The sequence below is a fragment of the Mauremys mutica genome, chromosome 8, assembly GCF_020497125.1.
Source record: "Mauremys mutica isolate MM-2020 ecotype Southern chromosome 8, ASM2049712v1, whole genome shotgun sequence".
Classification (NCBI taxonomy): Eukaryota; Metazoa; Chordata; order Testudines; family Geoemydidae; genus Mauremys; species Mauremys mutica.
This window is the reverse complement of record NC_059079.1, coordinates 82,631,431-82,653,762: the sequence shown is the minus strand read 5'-3', so window position 1 is coordinate 82,653,762 and position 22,332 is coordinate 82,631,431. Positions and strand designations below refer to the sequence as shown.

General features: G+C 42.8%; 1 protein-coding gene across 1 annotated transcript in view; it reads left to right on the top strand.

Moving 5' to 3' along the window:
- Nucleotides 1-22,332, top strand: part of TENM2 (teneurin transmembrane protein 2) — a 966,597-nt gene that overhangs the window by 882,329 nt on the left and 61,936 nt on the right. The window contains exon 18 of the mRNA XM_045027903.1: nucleotides 21,972-22,182. Coding sequence (XP_044883838.1) covers nucleotides 21,972-22,182 — 211 coding nt within the window. The remainder of the gene's footprint in view (nucleotides 1-21,971; nucleotides 22,183-22,332) is intronic.

The following is a 22,332-nucleotide window of genomic DNA, read 5'->3' as shown; positions in this document are numbered from 1 at the left end:
GGGAGAAAAGACCTCTAACATCTGTAAAATGCTGAGATTTGTGGTGCAGCAGGTTGGCTAAATAAACAAGGATCCTCAGAAACTGTCTTGTTTTTCCTGAAATAACTTTCTCATCTTGTTCCCTACACTTCTTTTGATTGCCAGCCATAGAAGCTTTTCAGCTCTCTCCTTTTCTTCTGATATTCATCAGAACCAAATATTTCATGTAGCTTCTTTTCTTCAGTCTACTACTTTTGGTTGGACCTCATTTATTTTAAAGAGCACATCTGTTGTGTACTGATGAAGTATTTCTTCTGGAGCAGTAGCTGCCAAGAATGTTTTGGTTGTGGTATTTCTCAAAACTTCAGGGAGACTCATTCAACTTCAGATAGAGATCATTCAACTGATCACCCCAATTTAAGAGTTACAAGCCTCAAAGACTTTGCTCACAGAGAGCATTAAAGTCAAAGAATATATAAAATCCATATGTTAAATGACAGAAATATAGTATTAATCATCACTTGCAAGAAGTGTGATTGTTAGTGCATCTTATTTATAGCCAAAGGGGAAAGGGTGCAGACTGCCTTTACATGTGGGAAATGTGAGGTTTATGAGACTTGCAGACCATCTGGCCTCTGAACACTCCCATGCACACTCAATCTATACAAATATTTTCTAGCATTGTATTCTCTTCATCTGTTCCATGTGTCACCAGTTGTAATTGATTATAAATGCTCTATGTCATCTACTATAAGCTGATGGAAATGTGCAAAGTGTTGTTTAGAGAGGAAGGATCTGCTTTTGTGTTCTCAAACACGATCTAGCCTGTATAGAAAAATCCTATAAAATAGATTCTTTACCATCTTATAGAATGTAATAATTATTTCCCTTCTATAGAATTTTATAGGATAGTTAAATTTATAAGGATATAAGTCTATTACATTCTGTTTGTGTGTAGAGTAATCTCTATAGAACCATATTACATTTCTGTAGAAGTCTATTATTATTTTTATTATTATTTATATGTTGCAGTAATGTTGTAAAAGTTCCAGCCAAGATCCACTATTGCACTAGGCACTGAGACAGCAAGAGTCAATCCCTGTCAAAAAGAGATTATAGTCCATATAGGCAAGAAAGACAGAGGGTGGGAAAAAAGAAATAGTATCCCCATTTTACAGATGAGGAACAGAGGGCTAGAAAGATTGAGATTATAATTATCAGAAGGACTCAGCGCCCACAACTGGGGCCAGAATTTTTGAAAGAATTTAGCTAGATTTTCAAAATTGCTCAGCACCCTGGGTGCTGGCTACTGTGCAGTTTTGAAATTCTTGGTCCATTTCATTTAGTGCCTTTAATTGGGAACGGTAGATTCTTTGGAAAATCTGGTCCTGATTTGCAAGTACTGAGCACTTTTGGAAGACTGCCTTTAGATGAGCCATGCCCTGCCCTGGAGCAGGGAAGGAACTACATTTCCCAGCAATTCACTTGGTCCTCTATCAACAGGAAAGGGAGAGGGAAAGAGTGGGGAAGCTGAGACCCGATGTGCTGCAGCTTGCTGTGAATGGAGAGCTGGCTGGCTTAGATTAAGGGATGTTGGTCAGTGTGAATGGGGGACACAAGTATGCCCAAGGAGTCAGATCGCTTTGGTCCAAGATATCATCCTCACGAAGAACTTCCTAAAACTTCCCAGACTGGATTTAGGGATGCTGGTGGGACCCCGCCTGGCAGCACTCCAAAGAGGCAACTGGGTGAAATGGAATAGACAGGGCACCTCTCTCATCTGAAGTCCTAGCATGAGTGAGGTATGTGGGATACCCCAACAGGAGAAGTTAAAATGAAAAGTAAGGGAGGAGAGGACTCTACTAGAGGACCTGGGTTTGCTTTAGGTACAGTACAAGGCCATGCAGGAGGATTTTCCACTTCTGAGCGCATGGAAGCAGAGAAATTGACTTTTCCTTTCCAGATTTAAGCCAATATTCAGAAAGGGAATCTAGCACCTTCCTTCCAGATTTGAACACCCTCAAAATTTAGGAGTGCTCAAGCTGGGCAGCTGTTACTTCATTTCTCCCAAATCAAATATACTGATCCACTGTACCTTTGCTGTAGAAAAAGTAGGATAAAATTGAGCAACAAATGCTGGGCTTTTCCCAGTGCTAACTGGGAATTGCTATTTTCAACAGCCATTGTTTAAAAAGAAGACAGTGATATTGTATTGGCAAATTCCCCACAGAAATGAAGAGTGGAAGAAAAGAATAACAAAGGCATCTCAACTTTTCCTCATTTATGTAGGACTGTCTTACAATATGGATCCAGATATCCTCCAATCACACAAGCTGAAAATTGTTCCACTTGACTGCAGTTCTGTAACCATGTGGGAACCAGTCCTGTCTGTGTTCTGTGCACATCCAAAATTCCTGCTGAGTTCAGAAGTGCATTGCTTTTGTAACCATCCTACCTGATATTTTCAGGTCTGTAAAATAAGCAGGTTTACGTTTAGTAATTGGGCAGAAGGCCTCTCAGAAAAAGTTAGGTGCTGTAGGAGGTGTTGCTTATTCACGAGGTAATGTGAGACCTTCCTATTACAATAGTAAACCAGTGCAGTATAGAATGCACTTTGCTTGTAGAGTCTAGAATGGAGTACGTTGATTTTAGACGCAGCTCATTAAAGACAATTAAAAGACTCCCACTTACTTCAACAGGCTTTGGACAGAACTGGTTATACACATAGTAACTACACTGTCTTCACAGAATCCTGGTCCCACAGCGGAGGGGGGCCATGTCAGCTTCTTGCAGAGCTGATGCTCAGGGATGGGAACCTCCTGACACTCCAACCTCCAAAATCATTCAGGCTGCACTTTCTGCACGACTATGTGCTAGCTGAGGGGTGGGTGGGACTTGGTGGCCTCTGCTGCAGGTGATGGGCATCTCAGGTACTTAAAGCCATGGCCTAGAGGAGGGACACTCCTAACTCCAGAGTCTGCAGCTGCCTAGGGCCAGCACTGAGGATTTAGAAACCCTAGTGCTGCCATTGCAAGGTTCAAGCATGCTCAGCCTTGGAATTGCCACCCCTTCCTTGACTAGTAGCTGCAACTATCTAAGGCTGGCCTGTGGCAATTGGCTGTAGCCAGAGAAGCTGCAGGTGGCTCTCTGACTACTGGGGTCCATTAAGCTAGAAGCAGATAAAGAAACTGGAGTTAACCTCAAGGAACGGAGGTCACCTGTAGGAAAGGAATGTCAAGGGGAGCAGGGGAAAGAGGAAGCAGATCAGGCTTGCAGGAGGAGATTAGCCCCAGCTGGCTAGGGAGCACATCCAAGGTAGAAGGGAAACAAGCATGGGAAGAGGTGGTGGTGGTGACCAAATAGTAGACTCTCATGTAGATGGGAGCAGAGGGAGAAAGGCTGGTGACTTCAGGTTCCCAGGGGCTAAGTCCTCACTTTGGGGAAATGGTGTTTGCAAGTGGCTTGCTCAAATGGCAGGATGGGTGCTGAGGGAGGGATTTGTCAGAATTGATCCGGTATCTGCTAGCTGTGAAACTTTATTGAGCTGAGACCAGAACCACATACAGTGACTGGTGACATAGGGTGGTACTGGAGACATGGCTATAGACGGTCTGAATGAGGAAGGAAATAAATCTATGGGGAGTTTCTCCTGATCACTGTGAAATTATTGCTCGCTGTGGACACTGGTAAACCCACATGGATATACAGCTTAATGAGAAAAAACTGGGGGCTGAGGGAACTGTGTATGGCAATGCATATAGTCATGCAGAGGTGTGTGATCAAAATGAAAAATGTCTCCGAGATTCAGTACCAGGTATACTATGGCACCAATGGCACTGCCAGACAAGGCCCACACTCGGAGCCCACAGCAACTACATGGGGGCCCACAAATATGTTTGGCGCCAGGGCCCACAAAAGATTAAACAAGCCCTGTTCTTGCCTATTAAATGTTTCTCATTCAAGAAATGAATGCTTTTAATATAACACATTTTGTGTAATCTACAGGATTATTTAGTAATATTTCCATGGGTTTTTCTTCTATGTCCAATGCCTGATGATTTCTCTCAGTACGTGTGTTCCTTTTATTTTGTTTTCTTATGTCTAACTTCTAGAATTAGGTATACCCAGCTGCTCATGAGAAAGATATTAAACTGTAATGCACCAGGCTCTCTGTAGAATGGCTATTAGATAGATCCACATCCTTACCTAGACTGGATTTTCTTGTCACATCTAAAGTTGTTGGGCCAAATCTACATGTCACTAATGTCAGTAGGAGTTTTGCCAATGGCTCCACTGGGACCAGAATTTTTCCCTTTGTTTTATAATCTATTTAAGTCATAACATGAGCTCTAATTTTTTTCCAAGAAGGAGAAAAATCAAACTACAAAAGATTATACCTGATGTTTCCCTAAACTTTTTTAGACTAAATTCAGTTGTCCATGAAGCATGTTATTCCCAGAAGTTACACATTGGTCCTTGTCTCATTGGGAGTTGTGCATGATTGTTGCTGGTTTACTGCCATATCCTGCAATCAGTATGGGAATTCTGTGGCCCTTAATCACACGAGTGCAGCAGGGATCCAGGGAGGGTCTAAGTCTCTCAGCAGTATTTCTTTTCAAGGACTCTAAGTGCTTTTCTACAGACTCCAAGTGTAGCCTTGGGAAATATTTCTATTTTTATCCTGACTACTCATGGATCAAGTTCAGACATGTGCTTAATCAGGTGTTTACTCTGATCATGTTCGGATCTGCAGTGATGCTCAGATAGCTTTGTCAAAAAAGTTTCAAAGGCAGGGTTTGGTTTTATTTTTTTAAAGGAAGAAGCCTCTTAACAGATAGGATTTTCCTGGGACCAACTCCCTTTTTTTAAATCTTTTTAAATTGTGGTGCTTTTGGGTATCTTTAAAAAAAGATGTTTGAAGTCCATTAAAACACTCATTGTGGCCACTTTTAAATGTAATCCTCTTCTTAATCAAGCCCCGAGTAGTTTAAATAGTTATTAAGCATCTTTTGTAGGGGAATTATAGTTATTCAAGATTATATGTAGGAAGTTTAGGTATTAGAAACAAAATTTCAGGGATGGCAGAAGGATGCATTTATTTTTAAATTAATTTTTCTTTTGGACTTCCTCTGTTCTGTGAGCAGTTGGACTGTATGTGAACCCATTCAGTGGTGTCTTTCCTCTTCAATTTTTTAAACTTCTGATAATTAGGATCCTTCTAAATTCTGAAGTGGTTATAGTGTATCGATACAGTCTACATGAACTGTGTATGTCTTGCCAAAGAGCACCCAGAACAGGGAACAGCATCCTTTGGCCCATGGCCCACTAGGGTAAGCCCTCTGGCGGGCCGGGCCGGTTTGTTTACCTGCTGCGTCCGCAGGTTCGGCCGATCGCGGCTCCCACTGACCGCGGTTTGCTGCTCCTGGGCAATGGGGGCTGCGGGAAGCGGAGTGGGCCAGTGGGAGCCACAATCGGCCGAACCTGCGGACGCGGCAGGTAAACAAACCAGCCTGGCCCACCAGGGGGCTCGCCAATCCCTGACCTAGAAGCAAAGTTGTCAGTGTAGTGGAAGACTCACCCTCTTTTTCTCCAAAGCAACTAGTTCCAAATATGAGACAAGCTAAGGTAGCCTTGTCAAAATGCAGGCAGGTGAAGTGTTGTTAACTTCTTTGATGTACATTACCCTTGCCACAGAATGCTACAACCTCCTCTCATTTTCTAGATCAAGACTTTCCACAATAAGGCATTCTCTGAAATAAGCAGTGAAACCATTAGTAGAAAACAGTGCCCATTTTCATCCTAGAATCTGGCATTTCAGATATTGAGACAAAAATATTTTCTGTATATGTTTCTACATTTATTCATGCTGGGTGAAATTCACCTTTGTTTTAGGGGACTCAAGTGGTGCAGAGGCCATGAGTGAAGTGGAAAATTTGTCCATCATTCTGCCAAAATTAATTTTTGGGTTTTGGTACCAGTTTTCTGCAGGAATTATTCCAGTACTTTGAAGTTGTAGCTCAGGCTGGCGTTCAGGCCCCACCCTGCTCCATAGGCTTCAGAGCCCAAGCTCCAGCCCGAGCTGCAACTTCAAAGTGCTGTCTGCACACCTGTTTTTAGAGCACTAGCGTAAGCCCTGCTATCCCAACTCTGTCAACCCAGACTGGGAGGCTTCCTCCCAGGGACTCTAAAACACTGTGCTGCAACAGCTAGCAGAGCATTCTTGTCTGTCTTCCTTTGCCTTGTGGTACTTCAAAAATGTGAATGGTCTCTGGAGAGTTTGGGATTTTACTCCTTGTAAACTCCAGGCATTATATGAACTCCTGAGGATTAAGACACCCAAGTTTGAAAGTGCTGGCCTTAGCTTAGTTTCCCTGTTTGTAAGAGGAGGATAATAATGTGTATGTACCACCCAAGAAGACAGTGAGGATTATTTTGCTAATGTTTGTAAAGTGCTTGTAAAATTCAAAACCTTGTGTAAGTACCAAATACTGTAACAGCTCTTTAGCCTCCATGTTGTTTCAGTCACTTCTGTGCTGATTTGTTGTTTCTGGGTTTGTTGGGATTTTTTTTTTATGATGATGATTATTTGGTGCCCATAAAATGCTGAACAAATAAATAGCAAATGCTGTATGAAGAGTGCTCTCAAATGTTAAATATCCACTAATGCCTGGGTGAGAAAATGGATATGTTTTCATTGTGCTCTGCTCTCTGTAGTCTGCAAGTGCCCCAATGCAGTTGGCAGGGATCAGTGGAGCAATGAGGGTCAAGTTAGCTTTGAGGCCCACCATGACGGCTGACTGTCCACTAAACTCTAAAAACTTTGGTATCACACAGCCTTGTAAGTGAGAACTCTCTCCTGGTCTGAGCCAAAATCAGCTCTTATTTTTTCCAGAGCTTCTCTCCTTCCCAGGGCTGCTCTCCCCAAGATCTTCTCTTCTCTCCCCTTCCCCTAAACTGCTCTTACCTGGATCTGCATTCTTGCCTTTAGTCTTCTTTTTTGTCATATTGCTTGCAGACGTCTAATGCTGCTTGGTATGTCTAAGCCCACCAGAGCTTTTCTTCTGTGATGCCAAATTGTGGCTGCCCTGAGTGGGTGGGCAAGATGTGTGAGAACAGAGGTAGCACCTTTCCTCCTCTGCACCCATGCAGGAAGCGGCCACAATGCTTGTATTCCCTGCACTCTGTGCTGGGTGGAAGGGTATCTAGCACTGCTAGCTATACTCCATTTCTAGCAAGGGGGAACACCTCTCACCAGGGGAGAGGAATGCTAAGGAGAGCATAGTAAACATGGTCCACAGCTGTAGAAAGTGCTGCTTTACAGTGGGCTCCCATTTCCACCACCATCCCCAGCCTCCTAGGGGCATTATGCCAGCATAACAGTTCCCTCAGCCACAACTTACATGCTACGTTCTAGGCTGTGCCCCCAAGTATTTGACTGTCTCTTGGAACCATAATTTAACCCTTTACTTTCCATATCCTTTTATATTTATTTTACTTCTTTTTATAGTTCTTACTGCCAAGGTACTTAAGCGCTGCCTTTGCAGAGAGGAAAAACAAAATGGACAAAATAAAATCAATGAATCAAATGAACAGCAAAATATTATAGGAGTGAGAAGAGGGGTTTACATAAAGCCTCAGAGCTGGCTAGATTCTGCCTCTGACCAGCTGGCCAGGAAGTGAGTTCCAAATGAGGGAATCGCCCCAACTTGTTACCTTCTGCTGTCTTCTTTACAAACTGAGCTTCTGAATCCATTAGACTTTTGTGCTAAATTTGCTTTGGATTGGAATAAGGGTGCAGAGAATATGAGTAATCAGGTAACCCCAAAACTGACTGTGCCCTACCACTGGTTATATTTCCTCACAGAACACACTTCATCCAAAAGCTTAATTCTCCAAAGGCATTGAAAAAAACCCAACCCAAATCACAACAGATGGAGTATAAATGTTAAGTAGAATACAATGGAATTGAATCCACACTGTTTGCTGGACAAACCAGGTTTTTCTACTTCTTTTCTTTTATAAATCCCTTTCCAAGTTAGTTCTAGTTTAGTGACTCAGGGCGAACTTCTGCCCCTGGATACGTGCATACACCATTCCAGTGGGTTTCGTAGAGAGTTGCGCACTTCTCATATTTTGTCCTTCGATATGTTGCTGTACAGCTGTAACACTCACTATGAAACGCAGTCAGTGCTAATGCTGCTTGGCACAATAGACTAAAGATAGTGAACAAGAGAAAGTGAGTTATCTGTTCCAGTGTGAGGTTTTCTTCAGTTCAAGGATGAAATGAATTTCTGGAACAATACAATGTTCTGGGCAATGCATTTGACCTATTGAAAGGCTGTGTATTTGAGTTTGCTTAGAAAACGTCATTTCTGAAATTAAAGAAAGAAAGAAACTTGCCCTTCTGAAATAAGCATTTGGACAAGCTTTGCTTTTAGAGAACTATGAATCCTGTGATTTGATACTGCATCAGGCTCGTGACATTTAAGATAATACAAGTATTTCACAGCACAAAAGCAAATCATGTAATTTAGCTTGCCTCAACAAGCATTGCCTCAGCAGGGGTCTCTAATTCAGCACAGACAAAAGATTTTATGAGGTTCTCAATACAAATACCCACAATACTCTGGGAACAGAAAGACTCCCTAGAGTCAATACAATGGACATAGCGCACATAGTCATATTTAGACTATCTGATGTACTGAATACTTGAAATCTGTTATTGATAGTTTTGGGGGAGAAATATTGTGCAAACTTTTAATAAACTTCAGTGTGGCATCTCTGTCAAAGCTGGCTTTTAAAAAAGTTTAGCAAGAGCCAGTGAATCTGTGTGTGCGCACTTGTGTGTGTGTGTTTAAATTTAATAAAGTGACTCGGGCATGTGGCATCTTCAAAGCATCTTGCTAAACAGTAAGTAACTGATCCTCACAATAGCCCTGTGGGGTAGATAACTATGTATTATTATACTCATGCAAGTGATGGGGGAAACCAAGGCAGGGAAATTAATGCTTATAGGTGCCAAAGCTTGCACAGGTACAGTACCCCTGGTGCCCAGGCACAAGTTGCAGTTGAGTGCACATGTTTTTTTTTTAAGATTGGTTTTGGTTATAGCCAAGTTTATGAGCTCTCTGGGTCTCTCGTGCTCCAAGGGGGTGTGGGTTTGGAGTGTTAATTTCGGGGTGAGAGCTCAACATGTCTTCCAGGGTTCTCAAACATGACTCAGGTGCTGTGGACATAGTTGGGTCAGAAGCATGATTAAGTTAGAGGGCACAAATTTAAAAGTATTCAGGTAGTACCTCCCCAGCCTTCTCTTCCTCCCTCCACCTTTTGCTCCTTGTCACAATAATAGACATAGCTTTCCTCTGAGTGCATGAACTCTGTGAATCTGTTGCCATCATCAGAACTAAAATCCTCAAAGTAGGCAAAGAAGGTGTAGCTCAGTGGCCCCACCTGCTACACACTGACCAGCAGAGCTAACCGCTTGCTGAGAGAGCTTTTCCTGCACTCCAAGAAACATTGCACCTGGAGGGGCTCTTCTTAGGGCCATACTGCTCCTTACCATAGGTTATGGCTTACACTCTTCTGAAATATACCCTCTCCTCTGAGTTAGGTTTGCAGTTCTCAGAGCATTCTGACTGGTCCATAGCAGGCCTTTGTCAGGGCTTAAAATGGAATCATATAAATCCATGTAATTGTATACAAACATTTCTTTAGCTTGGTTAACCACCAGCTAATGGGGGAAATGCCAGTCTGTAAAAGTTTGACATATGTTAACATCAAGGATGGTGGGGAATTCTTTAGCACAATTCATGTGTGTATAATTAGTAGTAACAGGTTCTTGTTATGAAAATGAACATTTAGGCTGAATCTGAAGGTAAAACTTAGTGAAAGTGAGAAGTATAAGTCTGTGGAATAGTCTCCCTGGGGAGAGGGTCACACTATTCCATGGGATTTACACTAGAAAAATATACTGTAGGAAATAATCCTGCATTGCCAGGGAAAAGGACATGTCTTTTGATTATCTGACAGGTCTTTTCCATCTCTCACTATAATGGCCCCATTCACTTTGGCATATTGATGCTTCACAAATTATTACAAACTACATAATTTTCCCTTACAGTCCTCAAAGAGACTTCTGCCTTCAGGACTCTTAGTAACTGCATCCTTCTCTCCCTAACCTTTTTTAGAAATATTTAGCAAAACACCCTAACTGAAGAAATCCTCCTGGGACTATACTCTGAAGGTCACCAAAGCCTGGCTTGGGTGAACTCTTAGAGAGCCTTCCGCTAAGCATGCTTTACAAAGTTTTATTCTGGAAACAGATAGCAGGAAGTATCCTGTTGATTTTAGCAGTTGGGCATAGAGGAGAGAGATAGTACTTCTAAGTGCTGGCCCTGTGGGTATTCACGGTAGGTGTGCATGCACTCTATGCTGCTGGGACAGGAAATTCTTCAATAGCAGTGTCCATTGGCCTGTACCTGCATACTATGCCTCCTTGTGCTGTGAACCTAGGGCATAAGTATCAACACAGACCAGCCACATCTTCAGTTCCTCTTCTGCTTGTGGTTTAGGATGGAACCCTTGTGTGTCTGCGTTCTCTTCTTCCACTTAACATTTACCTGTAAATAATTGTAAATATTTATTTTTATTCTTTCTTTTAGCTACTTAGCTTTAAGTCTTGTGGATTTGTAGAGAGAAAAGGTAGGTGTGGTAATAGCTTTTATTGGACAACTTCTGTTGGTGAGAGAGACAAGCTTTTGAGCTTACACAGAGCTCTTCCTCAGGATGGGAAACTTAATCAGAGTGTCACTGCTAAATACAAGATGGAGGAAAGTGGTGGGGGAGCAGTTGGGGGGAGTTTAGTGGGTTATAAACTGTTGTAATAAGCCATAAACCCAGTATTTAAGCTTCCAGGCTCATCTTTTGAAAGTGCTGTGCAGGTTTCCTTTGAGGATGAGAACTGATAGGTCAGATATAGAATGATTGCTTTGTGAAAAGAGTTCACCAGTAGGTGTTGTGGTGTTTTTGTCTTATCATTTTCCTGTGTGAGTTCATTTGAGAGTATAGTGATTGTCTGGTTTCCCCCACATAGTTGCTATTGGGGCATTTAGTGCACTGGATGAGGGAATGCCACGTGCTAAGATAAGCATATGTAGGACCCATGAAGGTAGGTGTGGTGCTCTGAGGGTTTCTTGTATATTGTTGAAGTTGATTGTGGTATCCAGGAAGTTGATGCTGGGTGTCAGAGTATTCCAGATAGAGTTTAATGGACAGGTGGTGGATGCTGAAGTTCAACAACCAATGCTTGTTCATTAAATACTCTCTGGAACACTCCCACCATCTTCCCTCCAGACTCCTCAGCCTTCTAAAAAGGCATTTTGTTGGATCAAGAGCCAACCAGTTGTTCTGTCACCACCTTCACCCCTGTTTGGCAGTCCCTAGCCCATTTCCTTCTACGATGGCAGACCTTAACTTTGGACAAATGGATCTTGGACATTATTTCTACTGACTATTCCATTGCGTTCCTGTCCACCCCACCTCCCAATGCAGACTTTCCTGGATAGATCAAGTAGAGTGGTCATTGCTATCTGTACTTTATCACACACACACACACCCCCTCGCAATCCTCCTTCAGAGACCCTTCTCACAAGAGGATTCTCATACTGGAAGTGAACTCCTTGATCCTGCTAGGAGCCATATAGTCTGTACTTCCTGAATACAGAGGGAAGGGATTTTAGTCCAGGTACTTCCTTCTTCAGAAGAAGGTGGGGGGTGGAGGCCAATCCTAGACCTCTGCTAATTGAATGTCTTATTTGCCACACAAGATTCAGAATGTTTACACTGGCTGTCATAATCCCATCACTGAATGAACAACTGGTTTGTGGCTCTCAATCTGAAAGATGTACATTTCCCACATCAATATACAATTGGCCTTTACAGTGAGCACAGACCACTTACAGTACTAGATAATCACCTTTGGGCTACCAACAGGCCCTCTGGGGTTGGGGTATTTTCAAAAATTCATAGCAATGGTGGCAGCCCAATTCTGCAAGCTTGGCTTTCACATATTTCCCTACCTCAGTGACTGGCTGCACAAGGGCCGGTCCCATCAAAAAAGTACAGATAGCAATGACCACTCTACTTGATCTATCCAGGAAAGTCTGCTTTAACACCTACATGGACTATGGAGTTTATTGGAGCAGCCCTGGACTGAACCATGGCCAAAACATGCTTACCACTGTACAGGTTTCTAGCCTTGGGGGATCTCAATGCCCAAATCCACCGCAGCCCTCACACTCATTGCCAACACATCTCTTCTGGGTTGGGGAGCACATCTGGATGATCACATAGCCCAAGGCTTGTGGATCCCTCAGGAGTCCACACTCCATATTGTAGGCGTGGCTTGACATGAGTAATTGGACATAAGGGGAGGCCTCATTTTGTGGGAGTCAAGAACAGGGAGGTAAATAGATCAGCAGGCTGAAAACAGAATGTCTGTGCTAATTAAGGTAAGGGAGAACACCCAGGAAACCATTTACAATGGACAAGAGAACAGTAGATCAGATAAGTCAGGAATGTAAAGATGAGATAGAGAGAAAAATTGTACATGGACAGTGCATTGACAGAACATGCTGTACAGGGATTGAGTTCTACAAAGTACCTAAGCCAACTGCAAAAACATGTGATAACAGTGGATAGTCAATGTGATGTGTAAATGTGTATAAAGGAAGAGGGTTTCTGTGTAACTTTAGATGTGTGGTACACCCTATAATCACCCCCATGTGTGAGTCTGATCAACTTAGTGTAGCTTCATTGTATCCCTAATGAAGGAACCTGAGAGATGAGACTGGAGTTGGACTGAATTCTTGGAGAACCAAATGGAAGAGGTCTCAAAGAAACCACAACACATATCAACCTGCTAGAGCTACGGGCTGTCAGCAAGGAGTGCAGATACTTCCTACCCATCATTCAGTCTACTCACATCCAGATCAGGTCAGACATGACTGCTGTTTACTATATAAACAAGCAGGGAAGAGCAAGGTCCCCACCACCGTGCAGGGATGTGATCCACCTATTGAACTGGTGCATCTAGCACAACATCACCCTTTCAGCAGTACATATTGCAGGAGTCATGACAAGCTCAGTAAGAATTTCAACAAAGACCACTCTTCAAGGATTTTCATCCTGGATCCATTTTGCCACCCAAGAAAATAAATGCTGAGCTTATGCTCTCACTCCAGCCAGGGTCATGACTCCAGGGAGGATGCCTTCCTATATCCATGGTCAGAACCATTATTGTATGCCTTCCCTCCTATCCCCCTCATGCCTCCAGAAGATCCAGAGCACAGTAATTCTAATAGCATATGGTGGCCTTGCCAGTTTTGGTTCACCCTGGACCTGCACCTGGCCTCTCCCACATCCTGGCGTGCCATAAACATTACCTCTCTCCAGAAGAGTCAGAATGTCCCTGTTGAACTATCTCCTCTCCCTAAAGGCACTGGGATTTTGAGCAGCTCATAGAGAGCGCATCTTGTAACAATCAATGCACTTCACCCTCCTAGAGAAAGCTATTTTGTTTTCACTCACCCGTGACAGCCTGATTCCTTATAGGCATTGTCAGAACTTTCCTTCCCCTATCTCGACCTACATCTCCTGAAATCTGAACTTAGAACAAGCAGCACTTCTGAGGCCACCCTTGGCTTCCAGCTCTTTCCTGTATTTATTGTTGAAGGTGACATTCTTGACAGCAGTTACTTCAGCTACTTCAGCTAGGAGGGTAGGTGAGTTTTGTGCCCTCATGGTAGATCCGCTTTCACAGAGACAAGGTATCCCTCCAGCTACATCCTAAGTCTCAAGGTCCCATCAGACTTCCATTTGAATCAAACCTCACAACACTAGAGATGGCAGGAGTTTACTCTCTGTAGATATTCGAAGGGCCCTTGCTTTTGACTTGGATCAGACAAAACTAGTTCAAAGACCTCCTCAGCTGTTTATTTTATTTGCTGAGAGACTGAAGGGTGATGCCGTCTCTTCTCTGAGACTCTCGAAGTGGGTCTTGGGCTGAATCCTCCTATGTTATCAGCTTGCAGAAACTCCTCTGTGTGGCATCAAACCTCACTCAACTAGAGCGCAAGCTGCCTCATGGCATCACTGCAAGGTGTCCTTTTTTATGAAATCTGCAGAGCAGCTACTTGGAGTTCAGTCCAAACATTAACCAGGCACTGTGCCCTAACTCAAGAATCAGCAGATGATGCATTCTTTTGTTACCCGGGGTCCTTTCAATCCAAAGCTCTTGGTAACTTTTACTCTGTGCGAGGTGGTGTCAGGAAATGAATCACGGGGGACACAGCCATCCGACTAATAGATGGCTTGCACAAACAGGACAACACATGAGTGCTTTCATTTAAAGCTAAACTTTACTTAGTCTCAAGCAGTTACACACATCCGCAACAGGTTAGGAAAACACCCCCAACCCTCGATAATTACCGAAGCTGAGTGTGGCTCTCGAGTGACACAGCGACAGGCTTCCATTGGCCAAACTTCCATCTGCCAATGTATCCGGAAGGAGAGTCCAGAAGAGTCCAACTACCTCAAACTTTTTTCCCTTATTTATACATTAGTAATACGACAAGTCCCTTAAAGAAAACTTGTTAAGCAGACAGTTTCAGTGGTCAAGCAAGAGGTTTCTGATTATTGATTAACCAGGTGTGGGTTTTTCCCAGAGTTTGCAGCCTTGAGGCCCCAATAGACATTCCTGAGGGCACATCCTGCGCATCTAAAATGCATGTATTAGCAACTTCAACACAATTCTTATCAGGAAGGACGCAGGGTCAAGCTGCCCTTTTTGTGTCACCCCAAGCCCCCTCCCCTCCTGCCTTGGTTAAGCTGAGGCTGCTTCATGGCCAATTTACAGCCCGCTGACTTGGCTGCTTTTATCAATAAGCAATAATGGTTTCAGGCACTTCACTGGTTTGCCAAAATCTCCCCATACACTTTGGTTCAGCAGTGCTGCCAACTGTGGTGCCAGATATCTTCTCAAACCCTCCTCTTAAATATGAAGTGCTTTGGAATTGCCCATAGTGAACACCCATAGGGACCAGCACTGGAAGAAGAAAGGGAAGTTACTTACCTAATAGTAACTGGAGTTCTTCAAAATGTGTGGTCCCTATAGGTATTCAAAACCCAGCCTCTTTCCCCCATGCTTTGGATCCTCACATGATTCTTGGTAGAGTAGGAACTGAGGCAGTCTCTGCCACCCCTTGTGCCCTCAGTCCACAATCCGAGGAGGTGTGCTGTGCAGGTGTGTACCAATGGACACTGCTATTGAATAATATCTGGTCCCAGGCACACAGAGTGCATGAATACTTATAGAGAATATTGATCTGGATCACTTATCTCAACAAACTCGTTGCTATAATTTCCTTTTCTCAAGTAGGCTGGTCACAGACCATAGGGGTTTAAACATAACAAACATCTTGAATTTTATGTGGAAGTGAAAACTACAAGTAGTAAGGGCAGAGTGTGGAGGACAGGTGTGATATGCTCATAGCAGGCTTCCCCAGTTAGGACACAGAGCATCATTCTATGCTGGCTGATGTTTCCAAGGGAAGCCATAGGCACAATGTATTGCAGTAATCCAGACTTTCGGTGGCAAAGGCATAGATGACCGTAGGATAGGCTCTTGGTTAGGCATAGATAGAAAAGACCTCTAGCTGAGAATCAAGGAACAGGGGTAGACCTAGTAAAGCATTGAGACTGCATGAAAACTATTTTGGCAAAGGGCAAACTCCCTCAATAGAGCCAGAAGACACAGGCCCCAGGTCCTTCTCTAGGTGCTTCCTCTTTTCAGCTGCTATCACTTTTGTCCTGTTCAAGCTGAGATACACCCAATACATTTCAATGGAGTTCTGCCCATTTCCACTGGCAGAGAATTTGGCCCTAAACCTTATTCTAACTGACCAATAACTATATATGTGTGCCATATAGACATTTTATACACATGCACACACTTGAGTTTGTTAATTATTCTTGAATCTAAGAAAGGAAAATTGTTTTGTCTGAGTCAGAGCCAGGAGTGACCTTAGGAGCTCTCTTTCAAGGCCTGAATGCTATACATTTTGTATTGACTGTCAGCAAGACATAAGCTATCACCACCACTAACATATTTGCATGAAAACTTAAATGTCTCTATGCTCCAGCTCCTAGTGCCAAAGCACCAATTTCAGTAGGATTGAGTTTGTCTCTGTGATTTTGGCTTTGTGATAAATGGGAGAGCCCTGGATAAGGAAAACAATCTTCTTCTTGTCTTCTTTCAACCTTCTGTCAACCAACATTTTTCTTCTATGTGTCAATACAGGACTTCGTTGTTACATATGTGTTCTAGGGCAGTAAATCTTCCATGACAAAATTGTAAGGTCCTTGCAGCTCTTTCCTTGCCCTCAGTCATCTATTGTAGTTTCACCCTACAGGGCAAAATTCTGTGCCAACTCACATAAGCACAGAAATTGGATGATTGGTATAAAGGCAAAGTGATGTAAATTCCAGTGATGTGGAATTCTATAGTAGTGCAAAAGTTAACTCTACTCAGATGCCTAGTTGGCAGAAAGGGGCTGTAGCAGAAGAAGGGGGTCCTGCCAGGCCTTAACCTGAACATGGCCAGGAAGCCATAATCAAGAGCCAATAGTCAACATGGCCAAGGGACAATTTATCATAGAATAAGGGGAATAATTTTTGTGAGAGCACCTTGCGAGAATATTGTTGGAGCATCATTGTCTCTCTCAGTATCTGAGGGCAGACAGGTATGTAAAAGCAATTCTTGAGGGTCATTATGGCTCTTCTGTACCACTTGTAATCAGAAATATCACTCAGAAGAGAAGAGAAAGGAACAGTGAGGGGTCACAAATGTGTCGGCAGCCCACCTGGAAGAAGATATCTCTGCTGTGCACTTTTTAGGTCTTGTAATATGGAAACTGTGATCAAGAGGAAAAAATAACTAATTGCTCCAGAAATTCAAAATTCACAAGTGCACAAGTTAATATTTTAAAATTCTGCTGTTGTGCAGCAGGGCTAGATCAAAGCATTTAATCTGTAATAATGCATATGCATCATCTAACAATAGGCAAATAAATGGGCAAATTCATTAACAAAAAGTTAAGTCTTTAAAATGAACACCCTGTCAGTTAATCTGTTGTTAAAAAGGCTTGATAATCCGAATATTCAAGAGTAGCAATGAAGAGCTAATCTTGTGCTGCCAGTTTAAATCAAATCAGTTTCCTATTTCATTCTTCTCCAGGTTAAAGCCAAGTCAAGAGTACTTTCAGTTATTTCACTCTGACTTTTAAATTGTTGGAAGGGATGCAGCATCATGCTGACACCCAGATACAGTAGTTTCCCCTGGTGTGTAGGTAAGAGCGGTTCAGAACTCTGCTAACAGTCATTGCATCCACTTTATCTCTGATATGTCTGTTGTGAAGAGAAACACCGCCTGGGTGAAACCAATTAAAGCTTCTGTCACTGGATTAACAATATAAAAGTGCTTAGTCCTGTCTAGAAGGTCCTGAACCCATCAAAACTCTGGAACATACATTTAAAACAACTCAAACTAATCTGTAATAGAAACAAAGAAAATGTTCATTGCAGAGTTTTGTGTTGCAAGAGTATGTTGTTATGAAAGCTCTTTTTTTAGGAACTAACTAATACTGTTGTACTGGTTATATGGCAGAGGCAGACAAACTTTCCCGTTCCAGTTTAAATGTCATTAAAGGAAACAAAAACAAATTAATTAATTACACAGTTGTGCCTGTAAATGCAAATAGTTATGAAATGAGGTGTCTGGATGGCAAATTTTGGCATAAATAGAATAGAAATGCAATTTGTCTGGCGTTTTGCACCCAGCACAATTTATAAGGGGTTGCAAAGGTGGCTTTACACCACTTTCAGTCATGCCACTATTACATACTGGGCCAGTCCCCAGTGTAATATAGAAAGCAGCCTGAACTCAGAGCCTCAAGGGGCCATTCTAACAGCCTGGGCTCAACAACACAGATGGACACATGGCCTGACACCCTGCCCCCTGACATTATCCTCTACACGGGGACCGTGTTTCTAGGTGGAGTTGCACAGGTGTAAATGACAGCAGAATTTGTCCAGTTACATGTGTTTGTTTTCAGTGTGCGCATGTTTTTTCTTCTCATCATGTTTTGATACATTTTCTATAAATTCTTCAATTTAGGCACCCAGATTTTTGATATGGAGGATGTCCTAAAATTTGCTAACTGTTGCTACCCCCAAATCATTGGAAATGAGATCATTTAAACTTACTGTTTTAGATTTGTGTGATGAAGCTGTACTCTGGGCCTGATCTAACTAAGCCTATGTATAGATTTTGAGATGCTTTGTTGTTTCTTTTTTTCACATACTTTTATGGGTTTTGTATTTTTCCCCCACAACAGTATATTTTGTGCACTAAGATGCACTTAGATCTATCTCTTTGGGTAATGCAAGTTTAGAGTTACCTCCCAGTCACAAAGCTTCACACTGATCTAAAATACTCATAGACTTTAAGGTCAGAAGGGACCATCATGATCATCTTAATTAAATGAAGTGTCCTTGCTTCCATAGATGTGGTTACTAACATATCTGAATTAATATAATGAGCATAATAAATTAACATGATGAGAATAGTGGGCTGTAGTTAACTTCTGGGATGTTTAGCAGTGTTTAAATTCCCTTTAAATTACCATTAAAGATGATGTATATTGTATACTGCCATGTAATGCTGTAATTTAGCTGTGTTTTATTTAAAGGAGCTTTTATTCTCCTCAAATTTATTGTGAGGTGGAGTAAATTGGGAAATGTTAAAAAGCAGTATGATGTCAAAGACAAGGAGATTAGGTTTAAATTTTACATTAAATTATTGCACACATTTGCCCTTTTTGAGGCTGTAAGTGTGTAAACATCTGGGGGAGGGTATATGCGTACACACACACACACACACCTCTCTATCGCTAGATAGAGAGATGGAGATAGAGAGAGATATAAAATCATCCATTGTCAAAGGAATAATATGCATGTTTCTCACTGGTATTGGATGGAGATGTTTCTAGCCTCCCAGGTCCTGAACTGGCAATTCAGAACAGTTTGATTGCCTGCTTGATTGTTTGCGAGATAACTGTAAGATTGGCAGTGACAGGGTAATTTACTGAAGATTGCAATGTCAGACTATATCCAAGGGGGCTTGCTGGCATAAAGATGTGATTCTCATGACTGACAGGCCACTGGGAGATTGGTGTGCCAATTTAAAGTTCACGGTGTCGTCAAAAGTGTTCGGTTGCAGCAGCCCATAATCATGCTGCATGATGAGGTCATTATAGACATAACATATGCTCACATATAATAACAGGCATAGCAAAAATGTGCACTAGCTTGAGCAGGTAAATGTAAATTTGTAGATGGGAGTAATTTATATCCTATGTTTTGCTTCTGCTATTTCAGATGTGTTGATAGGATTCTCTTGACTGACAGTCGCCTGAATAAAAGCACTGAGCAAACTAAACAGTAGAGAATTTTAAGTTCATGGTTGTGAAGGTGTCACAAACCCAGAAAGAGCAGGATGCTGAGGAAGAAAGGCTCAAAGCTTAATAGGAAAACTGTCTTGAGTTATTATCTGAACCCAACGATGTCCTCCCATTGATTATATAAAGTGGGTGGTAAATGGACTGCAGAAAAAAAAATTCCCAGCTCCAGGATGGAAGGGGCTCCAAGATGAATGGGGCTCCTAATGTGAACAGGCCGCTGACCTTAAAGAAATCTATAGCTCTAACAACAAGGGAGTTCATCTAACTTAAGAAGTTTCCATGGATGCTGAATGAAAACACTGCCAACGTACCTCAGCAGTTTTATTTTTAAATCAGAAGCAGTCATTTTGATTGCAGTTGCCATCACTCAATTCAAGCACAATCCATGGGACCTAAGATGCTAATTGCAAAATTCAGAGCTCTGAATAGGACCCCTCTACTCCTGATACAGTCAGTCATTTTGTATATCAAAAATTTGGTAAAAGATAAAAGATTTGGGGATATTCATTCTGTCTTACTATAAGGAAATAATTATGTGGTCTTAACTCACCCAATTATTCAGTATGTTTCCAAGCCATTCATTGCTTCCTATGGTGCTGTCCAAATTTCTAATATGAGGGAGAATTTCTGAAATTAAAGTAGTCTACCTGAAATTTTACAAGCTTAAATGTATTCCAAATTGAGTGGCTAGTTTCCATAATTTTACATCAGTAAATAACTGCAACTTTCTCATTTGTTCGCTAAAAGGAAGGTAATATTTTAAAACAATTGGACAATAGCTAAATTACACTGGAACTCTAATAAAATTACACATTTCAATTAGGTTAGTTATACCAAATGAAAAGGGTAATGCCTAAAATTATGTTACAATGTATTTTAAATGTCGGGCCAACTTTAACTCAGCAAATTAATATGCATGGCTGGTAACTGTCTCCCAGTTGAAGGTTCCATTCTAATTTCTGCTGCTGCTAAATAGATTAGAATTTTCTTAAGGGCAGGTGAGATGGATGACATAGTATAGAGCCTGCTGACTGAACTCAACAATAGCATGATTGAGCCCTTCTTATCCAAGCACATTGTTGCCTAACAGTTCAAATTTGTCGAGGAAGGGGAAGGAGAGAATTGAATGTTTGAAGGGAAGCATCCCAACTGCAGCCCCATCACCATTTTTTCTTAAATTGGCAAATTAGGCAGAGAATATAATTTTTCTTTTGATTGGGTCATGCAAATATTTCCAATTTGCGCTCTCCTCCAAAAAAATAAGTAAAACCCACAGCAGATCCTCCAACAAGCAAAAGTGAAAACCCAGCAACACAAAGGGTCAGTAAAGATGTCCCTGGATCCTCTGTCCTTTGTTCAGTTTGACTGTTCTAAGCCGCTATGAGGCCTCAAAGAAGTTGCATAGCTTCGCTGGCCCTGACTCTCCCCTCGCTTACACTAGTGTAGGTAAGCAGTTAACCCAGGAGTGGGCAAACTACAGCCTGTGGGACAGATTCGGCCCGCCAGCCGTTTTAATCTGGCCCTCGATAACCTGCTGGGGAGTGGGGTCTGGGGCTTGCCCCGCTCTGGCGCTCCTGCTGGGGAGCAGGGTCGGGGGCTGTTCCACACAGCTCCCGGAAGCCGCAGCATGGCCCCACTCCAGCTCCTATGTGTAGAGGCAGCCGGGGGCTCCACGCTGCCCCCTGTCCCAAGCACTGCCCCCGCAGCTCCCATTGCCTGGGAACTGCAGCCAATGGGAACTGCAGAGGCAGCGCCTGAGGACGGGGCAGCACGTAGGAGCCACCTAGCCGCGGCTCCTCTTTGGAGCTGGAGGAGGGACATGGCCACTGCTTCTGGGAGCCGCTTGAAGTAAGCACTGCCTGGATCCTGCATCCCACAGCCTCTCCCCATACCCCAACCCCCTGCCCCAGCCTGGATCCCCTTCCTACCCGCCGAACCCCTTGAAACCAGCCCAAATCCCCCAGCCCCACCCCAGAGCCTGCACTCCCTGCCGGATCCCTCACCCCCCATTTGCACCCTACTCTGGAGCCCCCTCCTGCACCTTGAACTCCTCATTTCTGGCCCCACCCCAGAGCCTACACCCACAACCAGAACCCATACCCCCTCCCGCACCCCAATCCCAATTTTGTGAGTATTCATGGCCTGCCATACAATTTCTATTCCCAGATGTGGCCCTCGGGCCAAAAATTTGCCCTCCCCAAGTTAACCTCATCAAAATCAATAGAGTTGATTGAGAAAAGTGTCTCAGCCTCAGCTTTCCCATCTATATAATGAGAACAATGACTTTAACCCCACCTCACTGAGCTGTTGCAAGGATTAAGCAGTTAAAATTTGTCCAGTGCTTTGAAGATGTGCACTAAGTATTATTTGGTAGCACAGTACAGCTGGCTTAACTTTGACGTTCCCCCTTTTCAGATGGCCTCACTGACTGCCTGGATCCAGATTGCTGTCTCCAGTCTACGTGTCAGAATAGCCTGCTGTGCCGTGGTTCACGTGATCCTCTTGACATCATACAACAGAGCCACTCTGGTTCTCCAACTGTGAAGTCATTCTATGATCGAATCAAGCTCTTAGTGGGAAAGGACAGCACTCATATAATTCCAGGAGAAAATCCCTTCAACAGCAGGTAGCAGCTATAAATATTTCATTACATCAGCCTGGGTACACTGCATGGAAACATCCCTCCTAGAGATTTTATTCATGTTTTAACGTGAAATGGTGCTTTCAGCAGCTATATCTGTTTCTGTCTCAGGGAACAATCCTACTGAGGGCATTC